This window comes from Talaromyces marneffei, chromosome 1 (genome assembly GCF_009556855.1).
Source record: "Talaromyces marneffei chromosome 1, complete sequence".
Classification (NCBI taxonomy): Eukaryota; Fungi; Ascomycota; class Eurotiomycetes; order Eurotiales; family Trichocomaceae; genus Talaromyces; species Talaromyces marneffei.
The window spans coordinates 701,401-720,680 of NC_072348.1; the positions used below are offsets into that span (position 1 = coordinate 701,401).

At 48.6% G+C, this 19,280-nt stretch overlaps 10 protein-coding genes across 10 annotated transcripts; 3 read left to right on the top strand and 7 right to left on the bottom strand.

The window, feature by feature from the left end:
* Nucleotides 1-35: 35 nt before the first annotated feature.
* EYB26_000263 (uncharacterized protein) lies at nt 36-701 on the bottom strand (the record flags this gene model as incomplete). The annotated part of the gene is made up of 1 exon (XM_054259580.1): nt 36-701. The coding sequence occupies one exon, from the start codon at nt 699-701 to the stop codon at nt 36-38; it is 666 nt and encodes a 221-aa protein (XP_054115555.1).
* A 480-nt stretch (nt 702-1,181) lies between these two features.
* On the top strand, nt 1,182-2,141 carry EYB26_000264 (uncharacterized protein; the record flags this gene model as incomplete). The annotated part of the gene is made up of 1 exon (XM_054259581.1): nt 1,182-2,141. One exon carries the CDS (start codon nt 1,182-1,184, stop codon nt 2,139-2,141), a length of 960 nt encoding a protein of 319 aa, XP_054115556.1.
* Nucleotides 2,142-2,196: 55 nt separating this feature from the next.
* On the bottom strand, nt 2,197-4,895 carry EYB26_000265 (uncharacterized protein; the record flags this gene model as incomplete). Its single annotated transcript, XM_054259582.1, has 2 exons — nt 2,197-4,537; nt 4,597-4,895. 2 exons carry the CDS (start codon nt 4,893-4,895, stop codon nt 2,197-2,199), a joined length of 2,640 nt encoding a protein of 879 aa, XP_054115557.1.
* A 607-nt stretch (nt 4,896-5,502) lies between these two features.
* EYB26_000266 (uncharacterized protein) lies at nt 5,503-6,766 on the bottom strand (the record flags this gene model as incomplete). The annotated part of the gene is made up of 2 exons (XM_054259583.1): nt 5,503-5,666; nt 5,722-6,766. The coding sequence occupies 2 exons, from the start codon at nt 6,764-6,766 to the stop codon at nt 5,503-5,505; spliced, it is 1,209 nt and encodes a 402-aa protein (XP_054115558.1).
* A 461-nt stretch (nt 6,767-7,227) lies between these two features.
* Nucleotides 7,228-8,582, bottom strand: EYB26_000267 (uncharacterized protein; the record flags this gene model as incomplete). The annotated part of the gene is made up of 6 exons (XM_054259584.1): nt 7,228-7,537; nt 7,588-7,621; nt 7,676-8,098; nt 8,153-8,164; nt 8,218-8,353; nt 8,409-8,582. The coding sequence occupies 6 exons, from the start codon at nt 8,580-8,582 to the stop codon at nt 7,228-7,230; spliced, it is 1,089 nt and encodes a 362-aa protein (XP_054115559.1).
* A 1,591-nt stretch (nt 8,583-10,173) lies between these two features.
* EYB26_000268 (uncharacterized protein) lies at nt 10,174-11,433 on the bottom strand (the record flags this gene model as incomplete). Its single annotated transcript, XM_054259585.1, has 2 exons — nt 10,174-11,208; nt 11,272-11,433. The coding sequence occupies 2 exons, from the start codon at nt 11,431-11,433 to the stop codon at nt 10,174-10,176; spliced, it is 1,197 nt and encodes a 398-aa protein (XP_054115560.1).
* Nucleotides 11,434-12,505: 1,072 nt separating this feature from the next.
* EYB26_000269 (uncharacterized protein) lies at nt 12,506-14,868 on the bottom strand (the record flags this gene model as incomplete). Its single annotated transcript, XM_054259586.1, has 2 exons — nt 12,506-14,675; nt 14,726-14,868. 2 exons carry the CDS (start codon nt 14,866-14,868, stop codon nt 12,506-12,508), a joined length of 2,313 nt encoding a protein of 770 aa, XP_054115561.1.
* A 458-nt stretch (nt 14,869-15,326) lies between these two features.
* EYB26_000270 (uncharacterized protein) lies at nt 15,327-16,592 on the top strand (the record flags this gene model as incomplete). Its single annotated transcript, XM_054259587.1, has 2 exons — nt 15,327-15,454; nt 15,503-16,592. 2 exons carry the CDS (start codon nt 15,327-15,329, stop codon nt 16,590-16,592), a joined length of 1,218 nt encoding a protein of 405 aa, XP_054115562.1.
* A 113-nt stretch (nt 16,593-16,705) lies between these two features.
* Nucleotides 16,706-17,602, bottom strand: EYB26_000271 (uncharacterized protein; the record flags this gene model as incomplete). The annotated part of the gene is made up of 2 exons (XM_054259588.1): nt 16,706-17,357; nt 17,418-17,602. The coding sequence occupies 2 exons, from the start codon at nt 17,600-17,602 to the stop codon at nt 16,706-16,708; spliced, it is 837 nt and encodes a 278-aa protein (XP_054115563.1).
* Nucleotides 17,603-18,635: 1,033 nt separating this feature from the next.
* EYB26_000272 (uncharacterized protein) lies at nt 18,636-19,052 on the top strand (the record flags this gene model as incomplete). The annotated part of the gene is made up of 2 exons (XM_054259589.1): nt 18,636-18,686; nt 18,780-19,052. 2 exons carry the CDS (start codon nt 18,636-18,638, stop codon nt 19,050-19,052), a joined length of 324 nt encoding a protein of 107 aa, XP_054115564.1.
* Nucleotides 19,053-19,280: the final 228 nt, after the last annotated feature.

Consider the following 19,280-nt stretch of genomic DNA (forward strand, 5'->3'; position numbering starts at 1 on the left):
GTGCTCGGTAGAGACAGCCAGTAACTTCGTAACTATCATAATTCATCCTTCACTTCTTTCTGCTCTTGCGTTCCCGCTGATTTACCAGCTTCTTCTTCGTCCCTCGGACCCGAAAGCTGACAAGTACCAGCATACTTCCTCATATACTGCGGCAAAATCTCCGTCCACAACTTATCATCCTCCAAGTACTTATACGCCGACCCCTTACAAAGCTCACTCGAAACCAATCTGAGCATCGTAAACGCATTTCTCGTCGCCTGTTTTGCAGCTTGTTTCTTAAAACACCAATTCCATTGCGCCAGTTTGTCGCTCTCTGGCGTATTGCCGCTGGTACAAAAATGTTGGCCCGGTGCAAGTAGCGCGCTGCATTCATTCTTTGTGGATGTCGCGATGTCCTGGCCGATGCGCGTGAATGTGGTTTTGAACTTGTCGGAGAGTGACATTTCGGTCGCCATGGTGTCGATTAACGGTAGGAAGGTGTTGGGGTAGGTCCAGTCATCCCAGGTGGACATTACGGGTTGACAGCCACGAGAGCATATTTCGGATTGATAGGCGCTGCCCAAGGAGTCCCAGCGTGTGGCGATGGTTTGGAGGAGGACACCGGCGCAGGATGCGGCGGTTGTGACGAGCGGCAGGGAGAATAGGAGGATGAAAGTCAATGCATGTTGAGAGCTTCCACCCTGGTAGGTGAGAAGGAACATATTATGATGTATATAGATCGAGAATCGCAATTTCGTCTTGGAGACCGCTGTAGAGATGTTTGACGAGAGCAAAGGAGAGAGTGGTGAGAAAGGAAGATGAGCTGCGGAGAAGTAGTTTAAGCTCCAGCCCCCGCGGCGCCCAAACTCTTAGCGCGATCCGGGGAACTATGATTAGGGTTATGGCCTCACGTAACTGACCCTGATATGTATAAAACCAGTACCATGGCAAACAACGTGACACTGAGAGAAACAACGGTGAAAACCAATGATTGTGTATTGGAAGCAAGTTCAGCAAGTTTCATATCCCCACTAGAAAACATGCGACGTGCGCTCGGTTCATAAAATGTAAATAGAGGGGTTGCTCGTGTGGGAAACCCAAACCAAACCAACGATAGACAATACTTATATATTATTACTCACGAAACCCCAAAGCCTCAGCAAACCAGTTCACCCTCGTATCTCATACATCTTTTGTCTACTATGGACTCGGATCAACCTGTAGACTGGAACACCGGCGAAAAGTCAGGACGAGTAAGCATCGGCAGTCACAAATTATGGCTGAGCGTACACGGCCCTGATCGCAAGGCCGGAGAACCGCTGGTGATCATTATTCCAGGCTTAGCAAACAACTCAACGAGCTGGGCTGCGGTACGACGCGGTATAGCCACTTTCGCTCGAGTTCTACAATATGAGAGATCAGGATATGGGGAAAGCGATGTTTCGACCGAAAAGCCAACGGCGACGACAATCGCCAAAGAGCTGAGTCTGCTTCTTAAAAGTGCAAATATACACCCGCCATATGTGGTCATTGCGCACTCATGGGGCGGGATTCTGAGCAGAGAGTTTCTGGCTTTGCATCCCAAGGACATTATAGGAATGGTGTTCGTTGAGGCAAATCAAGAACGTACGCTGGAGGTCTTGGATTGGCGGCAATTGGCTCTGTCGAGTCTACTAGCTGGTGTCAACGGTCCCGATGCTACGGGCATATCGCGAAACCATATGCTCACCGACGAAGAATGGCGGATTTATCAAGACACGCAAAATACAGAAAGTCATCAGAGGCAGGCAGCTCTAGAGATAGCTGAATATGCCAACACATTTCCAGTCTTGAAGGCAAAGTCACAGTTGCATAGACAACCACCGTTCCTAGGCGACCACCCTGTCTGCGTCATTAAAGGTAACAATAAAGCAGACTTTGAGAAGCTTCTGAAGGCAGGGTTGGCCCGCGGCAATGGGGATAGTGCGAAACAGGCTGCCTTTGAAGAAATACTCAGTACATGGGACGAGAAGGACGAGTCTTTGCAGTCCGAGACACTATCACTGTCGTCCAAGACACGTTATACTGAGACTAAGAATAGTGGACACAATATACAACTAAGCGAGCCAGATCTGATTATCAGCAGTGTTAACTGGGTTCTGTCTCAAGCTAAATACAGCTAATTATTATGAAGTGAAGGAGGAGACTCGTCAGAACTTTCACGTACGCGAGCAACGGTCATGATGATGACAGCTTCTCGAACAATGTCTTGCTCTCCATGGTAGAAATATGATCTGGCCCCAATGACCCCAAAAGGCTTTCATATGCCTCGCGATAAATCTCGAGAGCCTGCTGGACCTTCCCCTGAGATTCCAAAGTCTTTCCAAGACCTCGCATGCTCCTCATGGTGTTTGGATGTTCCTTCCTCAGAACTCTCACCACCGCTTCAAGATGCTGTGCGTAGATCTTCTCCGCCTCTTCATGTCGATCCTGACAAGCAACCACAACAGCGAGACAATATTTACAATTTAACGTGTCGTGATGATCTTCTCCTAATACTTCCTCCTTTCTCTTCAATGCTTCGCGTACTAGTAGCTCCGACTCGATGAAATCACCTTTATTGCGTAGGATCCAAGAGAGATTGTTCATGCTCACTAACGTCTGCGGATGATCGGGCCCTAGAGCTTCCTTCCTCTTTTCAAACACTTCTCTTGCTAGTCTGGCGGACTCAATATACCTTGTCTTTGTATGAATATCGTTCTCCGAGGCTTCGGCTGTCTCCGCTCTTTTGGCAAGAGCACATAGAACTAGTGACAGTACACCCATGCTCGTGATTGTATCTGCATGGCTTGGGCCAAGCAAATCCATCCGGCCCGAAACCGCCTCGTGAGCTAGCCTCTCAGCTTCATCGTATCCACCCAAACTCCATAAAAGATCAGCAAGATCAATCTTTGTTGCCAGCAACGATGAACTGAGCTCTGGACCAGACGATGGCTCTTCCAATATGACTAGACTTCTGCGGTGAAGCCTCTCGGCTTCTTCATACTCTGCAACATCCCTTAGATTACATGCAAGCTCGCGCATACATTCCAAAGTGCTGATGTGGGACAGCCCGAGGTGAGTTTCCCGGATGGAAATGCACCTCTTCTGGTAATCCCGAGCTTCGAAAAGTCTTCCTTGCATTGTGTCGAACGTCGCTAGATTCTGCAGTAACATTGCTAGATCCAGCTGATTTACGGACACTACGCCTTCATACGACAGCGCGAGGCGTGCGTGCGAGGCCAATGCACCGCAATATCCCCGAGTCTCGTACTGGGCCCTGGGAAACTTTTGGGTTAGGCGTTTAAAGACGGCCGTCTTATACTGCCTTTGCTGTCCCTTTGTATGTAACCAGCGACGCGTAGCTAGTTGAACCAGCCTATGCATGCTGTAGCTTTGAGTTTGTTGCTGTTGTGTCACTAATGCGAATGCCTGCAATGTTCCCAATGCTTTGTGAAAGACTAAGGGTTTCTCGTCGTCGTCCTGCAACAGAAATTTTGGGATATCCTGACGGTCAAGCATGGCCATAAAAGCGAGGAGGTTGCTAGCATGGGGTTGAGTTTTAGTGATATAATCAAAGGATATCTTCCACGTTTGGAATATTGAGCTGTGCGCCGTGCTATCCCTTCGTCGTTCGGTCAAGTCTTCATCGAGTACGTCTAGAGGGCCAAATTCATCCGCTAACAATAACGAATGGTATTCCGCCAATTTCAGTCCGTTCTCGGATATGAATGCTGCAGCCTGTGACATGGCTAGTGGAATGTTGTCCAGCGTCATGGCCAGAGCATGAGTTTCGTCGGTAAGAGTGCTCTGCGGACTGGGGAGTCTGGAAGCGAGAAAGTGTGCTGATTCCGACTCGGTCATGGGCCCGATCTCGATGATGGAATCGTTTCCCAGCAGCCTTTGGCACACCCTTTTGTCTCTCGAGGTGATTACCAAGGTACCTCCATTGGATCCATGAGGTATATACCTACCGAGGTTTTCTGTGTAGCTGTTGCTGGAAGTTTTCCCGAAGAAGACGTCCAGATCATCTGCGCTATCCAAGACTAGAAGCCACTTGCCACTGTCTTCACCGTTGAGCCACTCCCATACGAGATTCATCTTATCGCATGGCGGTTCATCCCAGCCGGGTAGCTGTATCTCCTTTGCGATTGATAGATATGCCTCCTGTATACGATCGGCCGTACTAGCATAGATCCATATAATATGCTGCTCAGGGCTATTTTCATTGACGCTATAACATAGTTCAATAGCTAGTTGAGACTTGCCGACTCCTCCCATACCAGTCAGCCCGGCCTTTTTCTGGGTTGTGATGAGCGTATTCAAGCCGGCCATGGCTGTTGTACGCGGAATGAATCTCGAATCTCTCTCAAACGGCATCATCGACAAGTATTGTTTCCTGCCAGGTTTGAGATTCGAGATATCCGTCTGGATACCTTTCAGACCGCGTTGGGTAATCGCAAGGACGACGTTTGTCTCGTCAAAACCAGAGTCAACTTCGCATCGTGAAGCGCATCCTGAAATCTTTGGATATCCTTGGCTTTTAGAGCAGCTTTGAAAGGCATCCATAACCGTTTGCGTTTGCTACTCGCTACACACCCACGCTCTATACTTTTAGCCAACTTGTTCAGAGCCACCACTCGATCCTGACAGCTTCGGAGCGCTGACTCCGTGGCGGCAGCGGTATCATCGTCCAATGATCCGTATTTCTGGCAGTTCGTACGAATGACTTCGATGATGTGGAGAATTAGTTGGATATCTTCAAGTATGATTGTTACGTCGCTATGCGCCGATTTCATGGAACTCCAGAATGTTTTAAGGGTATTCAGGCCACTGGCGATTTGTATTGCGACGGAGACCACAGCAATGACGCTTGCAGCGCTGGAAAGGCCATCCATGGCTGTCTATTATTATATGTGACTCATTTGATGAATGTTCATCTTGAGGGTTTGTAGCTAGGTACCTGGGTAGTCTTGGGTGTTTATTTACTGTCTGGCTAACAGAGGCGCAGCACTTCAATGTTGTTGGTAAGGCAGCATAACAACGCCAAGTTGGCGGCATCCAGCCAATGCTGTTCAGCCTTTCTAGTTGATCATTAAATGTGTATAGTGTTGCATAGCCCGTAGGGTTAATAAGATCGGCGAAATCCGAGTCTTTGAATATCAATGGCTTGAGCGTATTATTTCCAAGACCTTCCTAAATAGTACTTTTTGTCGAGATTGTAGCGTCTCTGCTTTTAATGTTGAGTTAGGGCTGCCCTAGCCTCGAGGATGGAAGCATACATGGTTTCTGGCTTACTTGGAAAAAAAAAAAAATCGAAGCGTGCCTAGGTATATATGCTCGAGTTCTTTATTGTTCTCGAAGAGCACGCGCAAGTCTATATCTATTGGGTATCAAGCGTGCTGATCAAACCAGCACCGGTAAGTCTAAGTATATACAGAGACCAGAAACATAAGGAATCATTAATGTAAAGAGAGGACGCTGATGTAATATATGAATGCTCGTTCATCCCAATGTCTCACTCACAAGCGTGTCGGAGAGCGGAAGCTCAGTCTGGACAGCGGCATCCTTCACAGACTCAACTTTGGCGGCCTCTTTTGCAACGGCTTGTTTCCTTTCCAACTCGTGTGTGCGAGCAGACCAGAATTTCAAGAACGTAATGGCCATCACTGAACAGTCAAATTAGCAATGCATTCGGTCTTGTTTGAGAAGAGATTGACTTACTAGCACTAAAGACAATGGCAAACGCAGCGCGCCTTGTCAATACCCATCTCAGCCCTTCGGCCTCGCTTTTTCCATCACTTGCCAGCGACACCGCAATCTTGTAGTTGAGTTCCTGAATACCCGTGTCTTGACTCTGCTGCTGTTCTCGCGTCGTCATCTTGTGGTCATTCCACATCCCTTTGAGATCATCATTCATTTTCGCCAGTTCTTGGGTGATTCGCAGATTCAGTATATCTACTTCATGCTGCAACTGTGTTCGGGAGGTTCGCTGTCGTTCAACCTCCAAATGTCGAGACGCCTCCAGCGACGACCGCAGCTCGGAACATGCTGCTTTGAACAAGTACTCTTCGTTTTCGCTATCTGACTTTGACGTCAGAGTCGCCTCGGCCAAGTCCAGCTTTTCTTGTAGAATGCCGCGAATGCCTTTCATCACGGTGATAGCTTGTTCCTCGCTGAATCCACCCTCCTGTAGATTCTTGACGAGGGTGTATGTATCGAAGTGATGGATGTACGGCGCCGGGTCGAGGTGCGGAACTTCTTGCCCTCTTGACGGTACCCGCGCAAGACCCAGGTCCGAATTTGGTGGCATCTGTAGCACGGAGTCCATGGGGTTTTTTGGTGGCGGCACGTCTTGGGGGATTGAGTCTGCAGCTTTTGAGGCGTCTGGTTTCACCTCATTATTTGCAGGTGTTTGTGTAGGCGGTTCTGAAGGTTGGGTGCTTTTCGTAGTATTATCCTCCTTGTTTCCACCTTTAGCATCCTGGCTGACCGAGTTCTCTTTTGAGGCATCTTTTCGAGCCTTTGGAGTCGCATTTCGATTGACCGACGAGCTACTCGCCTGCCTTGCGGATTTTCTCTTTGGCTGCGTCGGCGGAGGTAGTTTCGATTCTATTGACTGAGCTTGCCGGCGGGAAACGGTGGATTGGTTGCGACTGAAAGTGGCGGGTGAGGAAAGCTGAATCCGCAGAGAACGAGCGCTGCCCTGATAGGCCCTGACCGAGCGGAGCAGCTGCGGATAAAGGAACGGCGGTCGAGGGGTTGCCATGGTTGATTTGAATGAAGAAAAGAGTGACGAGGGGTGGGATGCGAAGATGAATCTTGGTTATTTGAAGGTGTTCTGCTTTCCGCGGGAATCTCACATCTCACCTCGGCGGGAGGGGCCAATCACAGCCACCCTAGCAAACACTTCTCCATAGTATCCACGCAGTTCTCTGTGCATACTACATACATAGTAACTATATACTCGTAGTAGATCTACAATTCAGCGCAAAACATAGACAATAACATATTGAAAACTCGAATTGGATCAGCTGTGGTATCACTAAGCGTTCTAACTGCGTCTACGGGACAAATTTCCCTGTTAACTTTTCTCAAATGGCAAAACCCACGCAGGTACTGTACAAACAAAGAAAATGGAAGAAGATCCTCTATCCCACGTTGATTCCCAAGTAAAAGCCCATTCCCAAACTTAATCGCTCAAATGATAACAATCATACATAACATCGCTCATCTCGAACCCTTCGAACGCCCGATGGCTTGATCCATCTCTAGGTTGTCATCCTCGCTTTCCACGGTGACTTCTCGTGTCTGCCAAATGCCCTGTGGAGTATCAAGGGGCATCTCGGACTCAGACGCGGGCTTGGGACGCTGGAAGCCAGAATGACCGGCGTTAGACGAAAGTTTGAATCCATGGGAAGAGTGAACGTGTGAGCCGTCGCTGTTGCCGGAGCGGGAGCCCTTGCTGGCGAATGCTCTGCGGAAGAAGGGACGGAGTGTGGGAACACATGCAGCGATAATGACTACATTTTGTTCGATTCTGCAAAAGTCAGTAGCTGGCACGGAATGTAGGGGTTGCGGGATGCTTACAGGCCCCAGAGCACGAGTGGTACGACGTTGTAGACTGTGCAAGTCAGTAAGAGACTCATGGAGAGCGAGCGAGAGAGATAGGACTAACGAGGATCGGAGTGGTCCGTGAACAAATGCAAGTACGTCGCCTTGACAATAGTGACAATCGCAGAGAGCAACGTCAGACTCATCATAATGCACACAGCCACCTTGGTCGAAGTTCGCATCTGCAACTTCCAAAACACAGTGACCGGCACCACAGCCAGAATGATATCGGTGAGGGTTGTGTACGCGCTGACCCAGTATGTAAAGTCGTTAAAAAGATCCGGGTCGCATGAGCCTTCAGCCAGAAGTCGAGGGTCCCAGAGGATTCCGGTTGGTTTGCATTGCACAAAGACCAGGACGACGGAGATCATGGCAAATACGACTTGCAAAACGGTCAGGATGTAGAGACTGATTGTGCGGAACTTGTTTGGGTCCAGGATTTTGTGGATGAGAATGGCAATGGAGATGTTGGGAAAACTGAAGGAGCCTGCGTCGATTAGTGGTCGACCAAAGGGTATCTCAAAAGAGGGTATGAACTAACCAATGTTGAAAGCTAGAAGAAAAGTTAGCTATGAAAGGACAAGCCCGCGGAGGGGAGAGACTTACGAAATCCGACAATCTGCCACTTTGCAGCGCTGTCATATCGTTCCATGCCGTGCTCAGCAACCACGGCGGCCGAGTGTCGTCCCAGACCGAGTGTGACGGCATACGACACCAAGGCCGTGGCAATGATACTGAAGGCCTGAGTCGATTGTCAGTGATTTTATCATTGCCACATGGCGGACAGACAGTACTACCATCGCAACGAAGATGAAAAAGTCATCCCAGCCCAGATCCTTCGCAACGTGTCCACGAGCAAAGAGTTTCAGACCGACAGTAGCCATGGCAATGCCAGTAAACACCCAGCCGATGACATTGATCTCTACTCCACGACTTTGGTTGAAGTCGACGTTTGGGTTGAAAGAAGCCATTGTGTGAGTGAACTTCAGGTGGTGCTATGTTCCCATCACCCAATTCGCATCACCCTGTTTCGATATGGAAATGAAAGAGAAACGGATTTATCTTGACTCGACGCCGTTTGTATGTCTCCTAGTCTGATCTCGATGCTCGCACTTCCAGCACCGTAGGACCATTATCTCGCTAACATTTTTTTTTTAAATGAATATCCATGACAAGTGAAAATGATAGCGGCAGCAGTTCTAACTATAACCACCCCGGAATCGTCGCAGATTTCGCAGGGAAGTTGCTGTTAAGAGACCGTACTCCCATCACACACGGTAGAGACGGAAAAGCAATTCCTGACTAGAGTTGGGATGGTGTTGGTAAACTTGGTATTGACAGGGATTATAGGTGGATGGCCTCGACTAGTTCTGACTAAGTAACTTTATACTAGTTAAATACTAATTACTCTGTACAGAGTAGTACATAAAAATGAATCGAGGAAGCAAACCCCGGTAAAACTGAAAACGCCCCTTATTCTTACTCAGAAAAGAAAGCAGAAAAGAAAGAAATGGCCAGGTTCCCCGTGCTGACTTAGTACAAGAAACATAATATATATCATATGATATGATCTGAGTTAAGTGTTGACTTTCACACAACGAGGAGGTCTACTCCGTAGTCCGTACTGGAGGTGGAAAAGCCAAGTTAGTTCATGCGAGTACTTCCAACTACTTCGTGGTGAACGGAAACAACCGCTTAGAGTTTGTACTAGGAGGTCACTAAGTCACTACGATGAGAGTAAAAGGATTAGCGGTGGGCCAGGTGGTCTCGCCAGGTGGCACTGTGGCACCCAATCGGATTGTTGAAAAAAGAAAAGAGAAAGAGACTAAAGAGGGAGAAGAGAACCTATGAAGAATGCATATGTAACTGCGTACTCTACTATATACTGTAGTATACGAATTCGTACTGGCTAGTGTGTTGCTTGCCGACACTGTTGCCGACGCTGCTGCCGAGAGGATGATACTACAGGGTACGGAGTACTACGTAGGATATTGATAGCGACTCAGAATTGAGTGAATTGAGTGAGCATACCATAACAGAAAGACGATGAAATCTCAGCCAGAGATCGGCGGCGGCCCGTTCCAATCTTTGAAACGTCAAAGCCCTAACTACTCCGGAGCGGATGTACAATCCCGAGCACATACTTCCCGTCTTTACTCTGTACAGAGTTAGGAGTGTGGTGTTTGATTTACATAGTACGTACATACTAACTTAACTATGGAGTCTTGTTACACTTGTGACTTTGGGACTTGTCATCCGCTCCTTCTACCCCGTACTCCGTATAGTTTATTGCTCCTCATCCTGTGTATCCCGCTCAGGCCATCTGTACGAGAGGCGATAGTAGTACGCCCAAACTCTGGGATGCACGATACAATTGTGTTCTAGGCATGTAGGCGAAGCTTCGTAGACTCTTTCAAACTCCTCCCAAGTCAATGCTGTCGATCTCTTAATTTCACCATGCTTAGGAGGCTAAGTGTTGCATAGTTAACAATATTGAAATTCACTCATTAGTTAATCCTTCGGTTCAAGCAACCCCTCTTATCGGCAAAAGATCTACAGCAATCACGCCAATTCCGCCTCAATCAAACTCTCCGCAACACCAGGATACGTGTAGATATTGACAATCTTTAGGCCGGCCTTCTCGAGAATTCCCCGCCATTCTGCCTCGGTTCGTTCCCGCACTGCGAAATGGGCCAGCATCATTAGATCCATGCTAGTTGCGGCGATGGTGGGTTTTTCCTCGCTGACGACGATCTCGTTGAAGAGCACGCGCGAGTATCCTTTTTTCAGGGACGGGACGAGATTCTGTAGGATCTTCACGCCGTCCTCGTCGCTCCAGTCGTGCAGGATGGAGTGCAGGGAGTACGCGCGCGCACCCTTGATGGGTTGCGGCGTGAAAAAGTCGTGTGCCTGCGCTTCAAAGGGGAGGTCTTGACTAGCCGCTACGACACTCGCGATGACAGCCTCACGATCTTGCAAAATCACTCGTCCCGGGGAAGAAGCCTTGTGCTGCGCGCAGAAGAGCGCCATGTCGTGGCCTCGGCCACCACCAACGTCGACAAGCAACGCATCACTTTCGGAGGCATCAAAGCCCGTCACCATCCGCTCGGCAACGGGATAAAAGCCTGGATCATACCAACTCGGCTTTCCGGCACGATACGCACTCATAAAAGAGTCGAAATGCTGTAGATTCGGCGGCGTAGCGACCAACCACTCAAAGAAGGGCAACTGCGTCTTGTGCGCAGCCTGGAACGGACCATCCAACGACCCCAAACTGGGAGATTTGTATTCCGTCCGTTGAAAGAAATCGGGAAATCCGTTGAATGAGGGCCGGGCGGTGTCGTAACAGAATGCGATGCTGTGTTGGTAGTTTTCTTCGGCGAGACCATTGCTCATCTCCGTGGCGTGGAATGCGCCGTCGCGAAATGTGAGGAGATACATTGCGACGAGGTGGCGCGCAAGACGCTGGAGGAGGACAATGTCCATGCCCGTCTTTGCAGACAAAGCTTCGGCGCTGAGGCCGGCGTCGCCGGCTTCTTTGAGGTGTTGGAATAGTTTGACGTTGACGGCGATGCGGGTTATAGCGGACTGAGCTGGCTATTGGATCATCAGTACGTGGTTTCTCTCTCTCTCTCTCTCTTTTCTTCTGGTCCTGGCTACCTCGGCCCAGAAACTGCGCTGCAGGAATTCGCTGGGAATCTCGAGCGAAGTCACCAGCGCCCGACTGTTGTCGATGAGCGTCTCTCTTGCGCCTGGCTCATTGTTCTCGTATGCCTTGGCCGCGGCCACGAGGCTTTGGATTATGGATGATACTGAAGACATTCCGTTAACACGACTGACAGCGATGTGTGTACAATTCCTAAAACTCTTTTCTGAATATCTAGGAAGATGCACTCTCTATACATCCAAAAAGTTTAGGGACGTATCGGGAAAACTCCGTAGGTCCTGCGTGCAAAGTACACGCTTTCAAACTGCGTGGTAGTGGCCTGCTAATCATCCACCCCCTCTATGCCCTCCCACACCTCTCCCACATGGTGCATCCCTCTCGGGAGAGACGACGAGCAGTAGACTAGGATGAAACCACATTACTACGCCAATTGCCCCTCAGGAGCCAGTACCCTCAGTGCCTCCGTACCTTTTTGGGACTGAGTCAGGCGGGCCAGTGCGCCTAGGTTTGGTAGTTGCGTGGACGGAGCAGTGATTCTGGAACGGGAGTACTCGTAGTACTACTGCGCTACAAAACTCTCACGACGGGTCCAAAGGGGCGCCACCGTACCCTAAGTACCCTAGGGGTCTGGAGCAATATATTTTGGCTCGTTGGGTCCAGTCTGGAAAGACCGTAGCTACCCAACACTTTGCATCGATTTAATCTGCTTCAATCAATGAATAGACGTACGTACCCGTGCTCTGTGCTACGTAGGATGTATGAATGCAAGCCACAATTAACATTTCTTACATGACTCGCTTGCTACGGAGTAGTGCCACCAGGGACAGCGCACGATCCTCTACACCTCCCTGGGATGTTGGTGCTAGTGCTCGCTACTGGTTAAAAGGTGCATTAGTTGCTCCGTAACGTTTTTTTTTGCCCGGCCTACCGAGTGCGTTCATTTGGGCTAAGAGGTTATTTGTCGCCAATTAAATTGGCCATTTCTGCATCTTGGCTAGTTCTGAAACATTCGGGTAGCAAGCCCTAACCCTCCCTATTCATGGACCCTTTCTAGAATGAGGCAGTAATAGTATAATATGGTAATATGGTGTCCTCAAAACGCAGTAACTAGTTAACTTAAGTTTAACTTAAGTTAACGTAACTACTACAGTAATGGTTTTATTCAATAACGTAGTCGTGACGGAGTCGTCAATAGTATATACAATTATTTATATGGGCAGCCATCACTCAAATTCCAGCCAAAAGCCCAAGGAGGAGCTGTGTTCTGCTCCAGAATTCATGCGCCGCCTCCTGTAATGTCCCGGCAATTCCGTCTTCATCGCACTCGCCCTGGAGAGTTTCGATCAACTCGTATAGAGGGCTTGTACCGTCCATCTGCATCGAGAGAACGTCTCGAATGTAAAACGCGTCGAGCAATAATTGGATTTTCCAGTCTCGTGCAATATTTGAGTCTGTTTCAGCGGACGGTTTCTCTTCCTCCTCGGCCTCGTCAGCTTCGTCAGCCTCTTTCTCCTCTTCCGTGCTGTCGGGAGACTTGAGTTGCTCCAATTTTGCGCCGAATGAATCAACGGCCGTATTGTGTAGCTTCTGTTTGAGAATGCCGACGGCAGAAGGATTCCATAGATCCGGACCTAGATCTTCCATAGCTTCCACGAGACGTTTAAAGTACTTGAAGGTTGATGGCAAAGGCTGGATGGGTAGTTCCGGGGTTTTCTCCCACAGAGAACGTCCAGGGACGCGTGTAATTTTATTGGAAGGCGGAATGATCTTTGACGCTGGTACTTTGGACAGAACCTCTTGTGCCAAGATGTCGTGCAACTCTGGTACAACGCCCTCCGCGAACTCGACTTCATCACCTTGTAAAATATTTGGACTCTCCCGTCTAAGATCTCGAATTAGTCGTAGAACAAAAGCAGCCTTGTCGCTATTCTTCGAGTCGAAAGTTTTGGTTGTATCCTCAAAGGATTTTTGCAAATCGAGCAGAGCTTGTCTGACTGTCTTGATCTGCTCTTCACGTAACAGATGAGGATCATCCTTGGAGAGCAACTCCACAGCACTGGTCTGAAACTCTTCGTCTTCATCCTCGTCAAGAGTATCTTCCCATTTCGTACTTTGCAAGTCTTCAATTAGCTGTCTAGAGGTTTCGATAGTGGCAAGCCAAGAATGGTAGAGTTCCAACACATTGGTTATTTTCGCATCTTGGCCGAGCAATGTTTCTATGATAGCTCTCTTGAAGGTAGTTGCCCCCTCGGAGACTTCCAACGACAATAGGTCAGGATTCCATAGTGACTGGGTTGCAGGCACTTCCGTCTTTTCCCATTTTGTCAGATGCGACTTGACTGAATCATCAACAGATAACAACTTTTGAGCTTCACTGAGCAGTATATTTTTAAGTTGGTTGTTGAAGAGATCTCTAAGCCCCTCCAACACACCTGTCGACGAATGCGTAAGGGTTGTGGAAACGGCGGCAAGCCATATATCTAACGTTCTCTTCCGCAATGCAAGGACTCCCGCAAAATCCACGGAATTTCCAAGAGTTGCTGCTCCGCGCTCTAAGAATACCTGGAACGCTTTTTTGGACCAGGCCTTTAGAGTTTGTTCTGCCGACTGCTTGGTCAGGGCATCCGATTTGATCCACGGCGTAAAGTTCTTGACATCCGGAACAACCCATCGGCCTAGAATGTCCAGGTCGATATCGTCGAGCTTTTGAATATCATGATCATTCAAGAGAGGCTGAGCCTGTAGTTTGCCCAGCGCATCCGACAGTCGACGGGAAAAGAGAACTTTTGTATGCTGGAGTGTCTGAATATATAGGCTCAACGCCTTGGGGATACATTCACTTCCATTGTCGCGGCCGAGTCGCTTCCCAATATAACTGAACCGGATATTATGAAAATGTGTAATCACATCTAGCGACGACGCATTATTGGACAGACAAAAAGCCGCCATTGAATCAATAATGTCTTCGACGCTCGAATTGGCAGACCCTAGTCTCCGATCAATCCTCCGGCGTATCAGCTTTTGGACATAACTCAGCTGCGAGCGTAATGATTCAAGAAACGGTGGGGTGCTTGGGTGCTGAGAAAGGGTCTTGTAGAGTAATCTCGAAATAACCATCAACTTGGAAGCCAACAACGGCGAATCGTGTTTGCGCAGGAGCCTTCCTGTCACGGTGGTGCAGCGATGAAGAAGCGCGAGCTGGCCGGCGAAAGCTTTGTCTCCTTCTGTTCGCCCCGTCGAATCTCGATTGATGTCCGTCAAATTGACCGACTTCTTGCCAATCAAGCTCGTATTGCAGCGGATTCCGATGCTGGCTAGTCTGGACTCGACTTCGGAACTCTCCACGCTCATTTCGATGATAGTCTCGGCGGTTCCTAGGAGCTCACGATAGCGGGTGCTGGCAATGAGTTAGCAACTATACACCCACCACATCGTGCTTGAACGTACCCGACTAACGACCGCAGCTTCTCCTTGTTGCTGGCAATGTCCCGCCGCAACTCCTGCTCGACCTTCCGCACAGTGGGAATCGGGTATTGGAAAGCCTCCTTCCATGACTTGAGATTCCTCACATCTGGAGTTTCGGTGGTCATCTTGGCGGTATTGCGCGGGCAGCGCAATGTCTGTTTGGCGTGCAAGCGTCGACATTGAGAACTCAGAAACGTGTAAATAAGCCCGGACGGTTCGTGGTGGATGCACGGGCCACGCGGAGACTAAAAAACGTCACGACTCTCCAGCTTTAATTCTTTCATTTCTATCGGAGCGACGAAGTGAAGTGACTCATGGTTTCTTTCTTTTCATAGATTAGATGGATTTTCCTTTCTTTCTTTCTCTCACTTCATGAATTTACTGTCAATACCAGCTTGCCTACCGTTCCTTGTTCTATCCTCCAGCTTTTCCACACAATACTTATTGTCAGAAAGCGGAGCATGCAATTCTGTCGCCCCACCAAGAAATATTTCAAGCTTCTTTTCCTCTCAGACAAAAGTCAACTGTTTCCTTCAAAGACCTCTGCGGGACGCAGCTTTCTCAAGTATTCGAAGGCGTGATCATGGCGTCTACCCACTCTATGACGGTCGAGCCCGTCGAAGCCCAGGACTCTGGTTCTAAAAAGCTTCCCTTTCCTCCAATAACTCGGAGTCAGATATTGCATTGCTCGTACCATTACTGGCATGCGCTGTACGTATAATGTCGACTTGCCAAATTCTTCGGACCTAATATGTCTAGATATCGAGCCATAACTCCAAAAGCCCGCCTTATCCCACTTTCCGATGCCTTCCTTTCGTACCTTCGCGCCGACGGAATCGTTCTCCCTCCTGAGAATCCCAGCCGCGCTGCGATGATGGGCGAGGATAGCGGCATAGAGACATCCGACTCTGAAGAAGATGACAACGACCAAGAAGATCCATCCGAAGCATGGCGTGATATCCACACACAGATTGAAGAGACCATCCGGGAGCTCGACGGCAAAGTCACGCCCAAACTCAACTGGAGCGCGCCCAAAGATGCTACCTGGATTGCGGTTACAAATGACCTTCAGTGTCAGACTCCAAATGATATCTACATGTTGCTGAAAAGCAGCGACTTTATTACGCACGACTTGGAGCATGCCTTTGACGACACGGACCCAGAGCCAGAGGGTGCCACGACCGAGGATCTCGATACGAACAACATTCCATATCATCTTGTCCTTCGCAAATATTTCAACCTCAACCCAGCTCTTGAATTTCGATGCTTTGTGCGAAACCGTACACTATTGTGCATGTGTCAGCGGGACTTGAATCACTTTGACTTTCTATTCCCGATGCGTGACATGTTTGTGTCCCGAATTCAGAAATTCTTTGATGAGAAGCTCAAGGATACTTTCCCGGATCCAAGCTTTGTGTTTGACGTCTATGTCCCACCGCCTCATGATCGAGTGTGGCTCATTGATATCAATCCGTGGGCTATCAGGACAGATCCACTACTATTCAGTTGGCTGGAGATTCTGACGATGAAGGATTTGGCGCCGCTTGAAGATGAGGTCGTGCGACTGTCCATCAAAGATGATGGGTCCTCTGCATCGCCAGAAGCTGATGACTCGGAGGACGAAGTCGAGAATATTTCATCGGTTCCAGAACTACGATTGGTGGAACGTGATGATCCAGAGGCTTATGGGTTTACTTCACCGCAGTACTCTGCCCACAAATTGCCTCGAGAGGTCGTGGACGCTTCTCAAGCAGGCACTGGGGGTATGGCGTCTTTTATGCAGCAATGGAAGGACCTACTTGCTCAACCGACGCAACAGCAACAAGCAGACTCGAGCGACGATGAGTGATGTTCCCGAGTCGAAAGTGTGGAAATGCTACCCACACACACCCGCACACGGAATGAGATTAGATGATCTATGCATATGTAACATGTAGGTTTAATTACAAGCGTCGGATGATCTCACAACTTATGCTTCTTCTCACCAGCGGCGAGTTTTCTGAATTCTTCCTGCGGGATACCAGCAACAAATCTGTCGACACCACCAAACACCTCCAACATATTCGCTCTATCAAGTGCCTCGCGGTCCGGCTGACGAATCAGTCTCTTGATCCCAAGTAAACTGGACTGGTTCAGATGCAGGCCCAATTTATCATCAATCTCGGCCAGAACAACTTTCAAAAATCCATCTGAATCTTCTTTCTTTCCAGACGGTGCGGAAATGACCTTGTTCACGAAGCCCGTTGCTACCAGTTCCTCGCATGAAATCCGTTTACTCATGAGCAGCGCCTCATTTGCTTTCGATATACCTAGTCTCTGCACAAACCCTTGTGACGCGCCACCCTCAGCAACTAGACCGAGTGACGAGAAAGGCGTGAGAAGGTATGTATGAGGGGCTGCGTAGATGAAATCGGCAAAAGAAATCACGGCAGCGGTGAGCCCGACAACGGGGCCGTTGAGCGCAACCACCAGGATTTTCGAATGATTGTACACAGTGCGTGTGAGGTCCAGATTATTTACGAGGAAGGTGCGCATAATCTCTCGGCGCTGTTCCCCTTCGGACAAAGAGGTGTCTACGCGACGCTTGATGCCGTCGCCACGGATATCAGCGCCTCTATCATTACAAATCGCAGCCTGATTAGCCTTGGATCAATTAGAAGAATAGAAAACTCACGCAGAAAAAAACCGACCTGATCCCGTCAAAACAGTGATATAGATATCTTCCCTCTTGTCGATCTCGCGCAGCCGCTCACCGAGCAGATAGTAGCAGTCGGCATCTAGGGCGTTCAATACTTCGGGGCGATTGAAGGTGATGATCGCGATGCGATCTTGATATGTGAGGGTGACTCGGTCCGCCATGTTTTAAAAACCTTCTAGGATTAATGATATAGAATCACAGTTGTAAGTGAGCTAGCTCCGACGATTCCTTCAGAAGGACTACAGAGTATGGAGTAAAGCTGAGCTGTTGGTGCCCATAGCCTGGGGTAGGGATGGCGGACCTCGGGAATTGAATTGCCAAAGTCCCGCTTTAGCGTCTTCGTGGGGGGTTGTGGGGTACTGATAATCTGGACAGTCAGTCAAACACATGAGAATCTAACAGGGTACTTGAGAACTGTTTACCAGGGGAGTTGTCTAAAAATAGGAATGAAGATACATTGCAAGGCGAGGAGAGCCGGCGGCTAGCTGATTCAGATTCCTGTTGGAATCCGTGTATAGGCTAGTAATCAGATAACATAGGTTACCATACAAATTTGATATATATCCTGATGTGTGATCCTTCTGTTGACTGTGGTTGTGTGTCGGGCTCCAAAGTCGCCCTCTTTACTCGTTCCTTTCCCCTTTCCTGTGGGTCCTTGCCAGGACGCTAATATACATTTACAGCCTTCTATTGGCTGGAAGTCCTATCCGTTTTAGATTAGCCTCGGTCAGGCTATCAGGCTTCCAACAATTAATTCCATTTGTGCATAATAATGGGTTGCCAGTGTAACTGTATAGTTAGTTAACTAGTTAGTTAGTTAGTTAAGTTACCTGTTTTAGATAATGAAAACAGCCCTCGAAGCAATCAATTGCATTGGTTATCCCCAACGGAGGTCACACCCTCCGACACGACCTGGGGTTAGGGTTAGAGCGTCTTGGGACTACCCTATTTCCCAATACAGCCTAGTCCGACAGAACGGAAAGCGGTGAGAAATACTGTCCGGTCATTCGACAAGCTCGTCAAATTCATCGAGGTACAAACCATCCTGGATATAACAACTGACTGTCTTGACGCTACATCGTACGATCCTGAAACATAACCAAATCATTTATCATTTACGCTCTTTGATACCCATACACTCCCAATCGGAGATATTTCTCAACGTCGACCAAAAACACCCAGAGAAAAATAACCATGTCGAACATTCTCCGCCGTCTCCAGGGCGGAAACCTAGAAGTTGTCAAAGTAAAGACCTCCATCCAATCACCAAAAGTTTCTTCGTTAAATAAACTAATGACTGACTCCTTCTTTTTTTTTTTTTTTTTTTCAATTGCTCAGTTCGGAATGTACATCCTCTTCCCAATCGGCTGGATGTATTACTTCGGCACAAACCTCGAAGAACGTTTCTCCGTGCCGGGCTTCTGGCCCACGGCTGAACAATCACATAAAATCCCGGAGACAAAGGAAGATATCGATGCGGAGTTGTCGCGGATGAGGACATTGGATGCGATTCGGGTGAAGAAGAGGCAGCAGCAGCAGCAAGAAGAGGAGTTGAGGCAGAGGCAGGAGATGTTGAGTGCTGCTCACGGGTCGGGGGAGGGGACGGCGTGAGGATATAACCATCCAGTCAGTCTCGGATTTGGAGGCAAGAGCATTTAAAAAGTCAGGCTACATGGCGTGTCACACTGACACTGTATTTATTATGTATCATTATGTATTTATGGATCATTTATCAGGAGTTGCATGTGTGGGTTTTGGGAAAGCTTCAAAGGTTGCATAGTCATCATATATTTGTCGTGAATAGTAGTGAATCGCATCTCCATCACTACCTAAGTACAT